We start from the raw sequence: 8,373 nt of genomic DNA, 5'->3' as shown, positions 1-8,373 counted from the left end.
GTAATTTATATTGTTATATTTCTGCAGTAATGTGTGATGTTCACACTGTGTTTCATTGTTTACCTTCAATTCCTATATTTTTGTTTGTGATTTGAAAGGCGCTAATATAAATAAAGTTTATTATCATACTTTGAGGGTCATGGTGGAGTTGGATCTTTTATTATTAATATTATTATTATTACATTAGTAGTAGTAGTAGAAGTAGTAGCAGTAGTAGTAGTAGTAGTTGTAGTATTCGTCCATGCATACATGATCTATACAGCTTATACTTTAAGGGTCACAGGGTGGCATTATTGTTATTATTATGTTATTTTTATTTCTATTATTATTTGAAGGTGTAATAGTATTTGTTGTAGTAGTAATAGTAGTAGTAGTATGCATTCATCTATCCATTATCTATACCGATCATCCTTAGGGGGGCACAATTATTATTATTTTGTTGTTATTGTTATTCTTGTTGATGGAGAAGATGATCGGAGTTAGCTGCAGTCCTGCCCTCACCGTCCACGTGCAGGCGGGGAGCCATCTTGCGCTGGCCGCGTGTCTCGGGCAGCGGGCGGGCTCTGGGGCTCTGGGGCTGCCGGTAGTAGAAGTGGTTCGCGGCGGCGCGGAGAACAGCGTGGTCCATCCTGTGACTGACTGACACCCGCCGGGGAGGGAAGAAAAAAAAGTTACTCTGAGCTCTCGGACTCACTGCCAACATGTCTGGAGACGACGACACGCAGGAGCAGACCATCGCCGATGACCTGGTGGTCACCAAGTACAAGATGGGCGCGGAGATCGCGAACCGTAAGTGGAACGAGCCGTTTTCCCCCCCGAGCGTCCGTAAGATCCTGCTCATGTTAGCTAGCCGTGTCAGCTAGTACCCAGCAGCGAGTGTGCCATGTGCCGCAGCCAGCAGCGGCCATAGGTCACAGCAGAACGCGGGCCGCCGTTTAAAACTAACAAAACAACGGGCTCTTGTAAATAACAAAGAGGAACCTCCATTTCCAATAGACCGTGTTTGTTTCATATGTCGTAGCTGTCACATTAGCTCAGGGAGCTAGCTGGCTATGCTACACACTTAGCAGGCGGTAGCTAGCCGTAAGAGCTAACGCGAGAGATAACAATGACAAGTACAAAATGGAAAGATAAAACGCGGCTGTTCCGAACAGCGTGTCCCACATTTACCGCTAATTCAAATCCCCACTGATGCAATCGTCACGTAAGAGACGTGACTGAAGAGCTGGTTGTAATTTAAAGGCTCAATAAGCAGGAGGCAGTCAACACCCGACCTACTATGTTCAATTACGTCTATTTATATTCCTGTTGAAAGAATGAAACTAGAGCACAAAGTCATTTTAACATCGCCACCATGAATCTTAGACTTAACACGCAGTTACTGCTTGTGGTTGAAGGCAGTACACGACCTAATGTAGCCGTTGTGAGGCCACATGCCCTCAGTGACCTGTCTTGATAACGGAAGTTGGGCATGAACAGTCTTGGGTTTGCACCTGTGCGTCTTAATGTTTTTTTTATAACTTCTGCAAAAATGATCCCAGATGCACTCTTTTTTTATTCTCGATTGAACAAACGAAGCAAACAATTCCATTCTCACGTTTCACTCACACCTGTTAAGAACAGTCTTTGTCTGCCTGTCTGGAGATGAACAGCCATGTTGAGTTTCCATACATTCAGCTAAACCAAAACATATTTAGTAGAATCATGATCGAATATAATCACTAATTGTTGATTTGGGGTAAACTGGTTATGGTGTTTTTTTCGGGGATCAGTTCATCAACTGTTTAATTAAAAGGTTCCTCGGAATATCCAAATATAATATGTAGGTTCTATGATGTGTGACCAATTCATCACATTCAACTCATAATATATTGGAGCACAAGGTGAGGTGACTGAACATCCACAACTACATAGATTAGAAAATATTGAATTTGCAAAGCAGCAAATTCTAAGATCTGAGAAGCTGCAACTAAACCTTGTTGGACCGTTAGTTTGAAAATGACTGAAACTGAGTGTTATAGTTATTTTCTTTTGAATAAAATTAAAACAGCTTTATTAAAAATTTCAGTTTTCAGTGTCCGGTCATGTTTCCCTCTTTGCAGTTGCTTGTACTCCCTCTAGGTAATTTAGATGACCACATGCTCAATACACACTATTTGTTCTATTATGTTGTCTTGTACTGTAGCTTATCACAGCTGGTTTTCCGAAGACACCTATCTTACTAGTAGTATTATGCCACTTCAAGCTGATTGACAGCTGTCAGACATGCTGTCAAATGTTTATTTAGCTAAATCCAATGATTAACTGTAATTTGGTTTCAGCAATCTTAAGTCATTAAGCCGTGAACTAGGGCTGTGGAACATGTCAATATATATGTTATCATTCTTTGTTGTTTATTTCTTTGTCACAACTCGCTCTTTACAGCAATATTTCTCATTATTTGGATAATGCTTTGCGTTCTTCCAAACAGCTCGGATACAGGCAGGAAATGTGCGCTACGGCAACACAAACAAACATGGGAGATAACGTGACACAGAATGGTGCTAATACCGAACAGGAGAAAGACTCTGAACAGCCAACAAACCATGAGATGCTTGTTGTACTTTCAAGAGGTGCTACTTCCGTCATATGGCAGTCTCCGACACCACAAGCCACTTTTACCACCTACACAAGAATCATGTCAAATAGTAAAGCATGAGTCACAGCAAGGAATAATGAAGATGGAAGAAGATAACAGCTGCTGTTCCAACTTAACATGTATCGCTATATATAAGTAAAATGATCAATTGTTTCCATGCACAGTAGTGACGGCCTGTTAATTTAATCAGAAATGTACCACAGTAGTAGGGCTGGGAATCTCTAGGCTCCTCAAAATTCATTTTGATTTCAATTCAGAGGGCTACGATTTGATGACAAAACGATTAATAGATGCATCAAAGAATTTTATTTCTATACTTTATTTCTTTATTTCTGGCCCCTTGGCAGCATCGAGGCAAATTACTCCACTGGTCAACAAGAGATTATGCTCCTCTGCTCTTTTCTAATCACTCACACTTAGAGCTGATCTTTAAAAAAAACTGCTGAATTCATATGAATTTTCCTTAAAAAAAATGGGCGTCGCTTGTTCACATGAAGTTTAAAAATATCTTAGCCTTGTGTGATAATCTGCAGGAACTTTTCTCTTGTCTGCAGCCTGTGTGTGTCTCTGTCGCTCGCAAAAACTGATCACATTCATTTAGTTATTAATTGACGGTGTCTGATCATGAATCCGGATCATTACGGTCACTTTATCCCTGTGTGTAGCAGATAAACTATGTGTGCACAGGTTTAATTATGTGCCTCATACACTCTAAAGCTAATCAACAAACTACGTACTGTTCAGGTCCTAAGAACTTCTGATTAGTGTCTGTGTTTTATTCTAAAAGTGAGCCCAGGTCAGCGGGAGAGTGGAGGGAGGACATCGCTTAAAAAATTATTGTAGCTGAAAACATGAATCGATTATGTTCTGTCTCTGCATCGTGATGCATTTTCCCACCTCTACATAGTAGTGCTTAAATAATTAGTTGAGTATACAATCAAGAGAAAGTTAAAAGGTGTGATTTGGACAAAACAAAGAACATCACATCTTGAATGTTCTGGTTTATAGTTTCTCTATTTTCTTAACCACGTGATTTAATGAGCTGACCCAGAAAATAACACTGAATGGATTCATTGATAAAGAAAGTAATCATTAGTTGCAGCCTTAACTGTATACACTCTGTCACTGGTATGCTTTCTTAACATAAGGCTCCATTTCTTATCTCCCGTCCTGCAGAGGCTCTTAAGACGGTAGTCACGGCAGCTACGGCTGGAGTCTCCATACTCAGCTTGTGTGAAAAGGGCGATGCCTTCATCATGGCAGAGACTGGAAAAATCTTCAAGAAGGAGAAGGACATGAAGAAAGGTGAGTCTTCTGTTGCATTTCATGAGTCGTTTTCAATGTCTGACTCAGCACCTCCCTCATTCACTCTCTCTTTTCTTTCACAGGTATCGCTTTTCCTACTTGTGTGTCGGTGAACAACTGCGTATGCCATTGCTCCCCTCTGAAGAGCGACACTGACGTCATACTGAAGGACGGGGACCTTGTCAAGATGTAAGCTGCTCAGTTCATACCTGTCAACCCTGTGCGCCAGATAAATTGTAGTATAACATTTTATATGCAGTGCACACTCACGTTTTCTTGTTGGTTTTTTTTGTGCAGTGATCTGGGTGTGCATGTCGATGGCTTCATCTCAAATGTGGCGCACAGCTTTGTTGTGGGAGTGACCAAGGTATGTCATCAGTGTCGGATTAAATGACTCTGCAACACGTAGTGATTTATTCTCGACTGGCACGAGCTGTGATTTACTTGACAACCACTGATAGTCGCACCATCGATGGCTCATGATACTCTTGTTCTTTTGACTCCTGTGTTACTTCAGGACAACCCACTCACAGGAAAGAAGGCTGATGTCCTCAAAGCAGCTCACCTCTGTGCTGAGGCTGCCCTGCGTCTTGTCAAGCCAGGAAACCAGGTAAAACTCCTTCCATGTTGAGATATTCTGATTCCATTTTTCCCTTCTCCATACCAAAACCTAGACTTTGGATATTGTATTTTTATCCTGATGAAACTTTAAAGTAAATATACTTGAAAGAGATATGTACTTTATATATACTTGTAAATATACTTGAAAGAGAAGGTATTGGATCAGTACATAGTTTTTGCGTAATCGCCGATGCCCAACCCAACATTTTCAACTGTATCGGAGGCCTTTCCAATGCGATCACTGCTCATACTCATATATCGTATCATATAATCATAACCACGTATCTTCTATTAGAACTCACAGGTCACAGAAGCCTGGAACAAGATTGCAAAGTCATTCAAGTGCTCTCCTATTGAAGGTGGGTGTTTGCAACCACATATTACTTTCAAGCGCTGTGATTCCAATGGTTTATATTTGCTAAATGTAATTGGACATGCCTAACTCAGTTGATTCCTTTACTATATCCAGGCATGCTGTCCCATCAGCTCAAACAACACGTGATCGATGGGGAGAAAACTATCATCCAAAACCCAACGGACCAGCAAAGGTCAGTCACTCCAGCGTCCCTCAGCAAGAGCTTATTATTACTGACCTGATGAGTGTTCTCTTTAACCAGTGAATGCGCTTTGTTGTTGTAGGAAGGACCATGAGAAGGCCGAGTTTGAGGTGCATGAGGTGTATGCAGTGGATGTGCTCATCAGCAGTGGAGAGGGGAAGGTGAGAGGAAATCAGATTTCTTTTCTTTTCTGTATAGCTTTGAAAATGGACAGAATCTAATAATGTATGTTCTGTTTTGCCCATTAGGCCAAGGATGGAGGCCAGAGGACTACCGTGTACAAACGAGACCCCAACAAGGTGTACGGCCTGAAGATGAAGACATCTAGGACGTTCTTCAGTGAGATGGAGAGACGCTTCGATATGATGCCTTTCACTCTGAGGTTGTATCTTTCATCTTCAGATATTTACTTTTTTCATTTTGTCTTCAAAATAACATTATGCAACGATTACATCTGTAAACTAACTTCTCTTTTCTTCTTTGTCTCAGAGCATTTGAGGATGAAGGCAAGGCCAGGCTGGGTGTGGTGGAGTGTGTCAAACATGAGCTGATGCATCCATTCAATGTGCTGCATGAGAAAGAGGGTGAGTGCTTAAATGAACAGGTTTGATTTATGGGATTTGATGACCGTTATAATTCTTGAAAGTGTTTTTGGGTGAACAAACTGAAGTGAGTGCTGACATTTTTTCCTTTTCTGGAAGATGAAAATGTTCAAGAAAAATAGGTGGTACTTATAAGATTGCACAATAATAAGAATAAAACATATTTATTATAAAAGACTATTACACTGCAAGAGAGGAAGGAAGCCTGACAGATTATCTAGGTCCTCTACTTATTTATGAAATAACAGTAGAACAAACTAGAAGTCAGTAGAGTACTTTCTTCTGCCTAGGGCCAACAGTCCACTTAAATTCAATCACTCATAGATAGCATTCCCCCTTAACATGGCTTGGGGTTTTTCATCAAGAGTAATGCAATGTTAAAAAACATTCTTGTCAGTAATTCCTGGATTCTCCCATCTGGCCCAAAATTGAATTGATTCTGTCTTTGCCCTTGTCCCATCCTTTAAACAAGTTTCATGTAAATCTCTTCAGTACTTTTTGTGTAATCCTGTTGACAAACAAAACAACAAAGAATCCAACGGACAGCGGATAATAATGAAAATCTCCTTGACAGAGGCAATTACCTACCTAACAAGTAACACAAGCAAAAAGGATTTTATTTTTGTTCCCCACTCAATATAATCTTTTAAGCATTAAAACTCTGCAGTGACATCACCTCACTGTTGCCATCCATTTTAATCCGGCCACTCGCCCTTATATCTGAGACATTTGTCCAAATTGTACAAAAAACAGCTGTTTAATGCAACTTTCCTCGTGTCTGTGTTCAGGCGAATTTGTCGCCCAGTTCAAGTTCACCGTGCTGCTCATGGCAAATGGACCTCTGCGAATCACCAACAGCCTCTTTGAGCCAGAACTCTACAAGTCTGAGCTCGAGGTGGAGGACCCGGAGCTGAAGGTAAAGTGTGGTTAATGAATATATTGGCATTGTCTCTTCTACTTGAAAAGAAAATATTAGACTAATGAAAGCCCTTTTGCATGTTGTTGTACCCCATGAGGTCATTGCATTAAATTGTTTGTTTTTTTTTCTCCCATAAAGGCTTTGCTTCAAAGTTCGGCCAGCCGCAAGACCCAGAAGAAGAAGAAGAAGAAGGTGGGATACGACGCAGTGTGTTTCATGATACAAACAAGAATACGATTCCAAATGTATCCACTAACTTCAGTCTTTTCTTCTTCTTAAAGGCCTCAAAGACCGTTGAGAGTGCGACAGGACAGGCGATGGAGACCGAAGCTGCCGAATAGATTCTCTCTCCAAGAAATTCTGACAGACCTCTGATGACCCAAAGAACAGACGTCACAAATCCTTCTGTCCCAGCTGTCCGAGGCACTTGCTGGTGTAGCCGCTGTGATTACCTCTGAATCTAACTGATGTCAGACTGGGATGATGCTGCTCCTAAATTGTCACTCCACCTAAAATACACACACACACGTCCCTAGTAAATCTCACTGTCCTTGAGACAGCCTTTTGTCTTGATAGTGAACACAGCTCTGCTGCAAGGGCATTTACTCACTGGAACATTCACCCATTCGACTGATCTTGAGCCGTTTTTCCACATTAACTGTAGTGAAAGATATGGAGAATAAAATGAGTTTGACAGAGCGGCCAAGGATGATGAATGCACAACATCGTGTCAGCGTATCTGTGTGGCATTTGGATAACTTCCTTGAGGTCATAAGCCTGAAGTTATTAGTGATAACTTGTCACAGAAAGAAATGTAACACCAGACTTAAACCCTGATTTTCTGACGTTCACACAATTTATCATTAATTCAACATTATTGTTCAGTGCAGCCGAATTACCCCATTTGTACTGCTCCGGCTTAAGCCTAGTCACTGTGTATACTTCTAGGCATCTGCTGTAGTTTACTAATAATAATTTCTAAAACTGTTATTTTACATTCTACCGGTTGAGGAATTTAACAAGTAAAATAAGAATGATCCTTTCTCACTTGTGGATGGTCTAACTTCTGCCAAGGGTTCAGCATTCAGTCTTCTGGTGCCACCATTGAGTCTGACAGTCTGTGTTTACATAAGAATTCCATACCTGTTAAATATATGGATACTTTTGTAAAACAAATCCCACTTTCAGAGACTATTTTTGGAAACATTAAAAAGCCACCTGACATCATTTGTGTCTCTGTTTTTTGTGTTGTGTATGTTCAGATGATTGTTTATCATGATTTTGAGCATGAATGAATCACCATTCTCAAGTTTCTTTACTCATTTAGCAAATTACAAATCATGGCTTGCAACAGAACACCTGAAACCTTGTTGAAAGACCACCTTAAGAGTAATGCAAACTTAGGTTCAACAAACATGTCCATATTTGACAACAGTAGCTGCTTGGCACAGGGGCTTGTGTCCTGGATTTGACCTGATGTCCCACTCACCGCTTTTATTCACCCTCTGTATAAAAAAACGACACAGGAACTGGTTAACGGACAACTGGCCCGCTGCAGGGTGTACGAGAAGAACTTAATCTGAAACGTCAGGTTCGCCTTCCAAGGAACTTTATTGAAATGTAAGATGACCAGTTGAGGTGGAAATGGTTCTGCAATATGAATAAATAATACAGAATGTACATTATCAGTACTCTTATACAATTATACAAGCAGCTGTGTGTTTATATTAT

At 40.6% G+C, this 8,373-nt stretch overlaps 1 protein-coding gene across 1 annotated transcript; it reads left to right on the top strand.

The window, feature by feature from the left end:
• Positions 1-537: 537 nt before the first annotated feature.
• On the top strand, positions 538-7,869 carry pa2g4b (proliferation-associated 2G4, b). Its single transcript, XM_035159630.2, has 13 exons — positions 538-789; positions 3,815-3,943; positions 4,027-4,132; positions 4,241-4,310; positions 4,461-4,553; positions 4,860-4,923; positions 5,034-5,112; positions 5,204-5,282; positions 5,370-5,503; positions 5,611-5,705; positions 6,512-6,639; positions 6,781-6,834; positions 6,924-7,869. Exons 1-13 carry the CDS (start codon positions 702-704, stop codon positions 6,981-6,983), a joined length of 1,179 nt encoding a protein of 392 aa, XP_035015521.1. The 5' UTR covers positions 538-701; the 3' UTR covers positions 6,984-7,869.
• The last annotated feature ends 504 nt before the right edge of the window (positions 7,870-8,373 follow it).

The sequence above is a fragment of the Hippoglossus stenolepis genome, chromosome 6, assembly GCF_022539355.2.
Source record: "Hippoglossus stenolepis isolate QCI-W04-F060 chromosome 6, HSTE1.2, whole genome shotgun sequence".
NCBI classification, from domain to species: Eukaryota; Metazoa; Chordata; class Actinopteri; order Pleuronectiformes; family Pleuronectidae; genus Hippoglossus; species Hippoglossus stenolepis.
Note: the sequence above shows the minus strand (reverse complement) of the source record. Positions and strands in the feature narration are given on the sequence as shown.

Excerpts from the sequence above, each read along its gene's own strand:
- pa2g4b (XM_035159630.2), top strand. The coding sequence starts at position 702 with ATGTCTGGAGACGACGACACGCAGGAGCAGACCATCGCCGATGACCTG. Across the intron at positions 4,554-4,859 it reads TTGTCAAGCCAGGAAACCAG|AACTCACAGGTCACAGAAGC; the intron begins GTAAAACTCCTT and ends ATCTTCTATTAG. Across the intron at positions 5,706-6,511 it reads TGTGCTGCATGAGAAAGAGG|GCGAATTTGTCGCCCAGTTC; the intron begins GTGAGTGCTTAA and ends GTCTGTGTTCAG.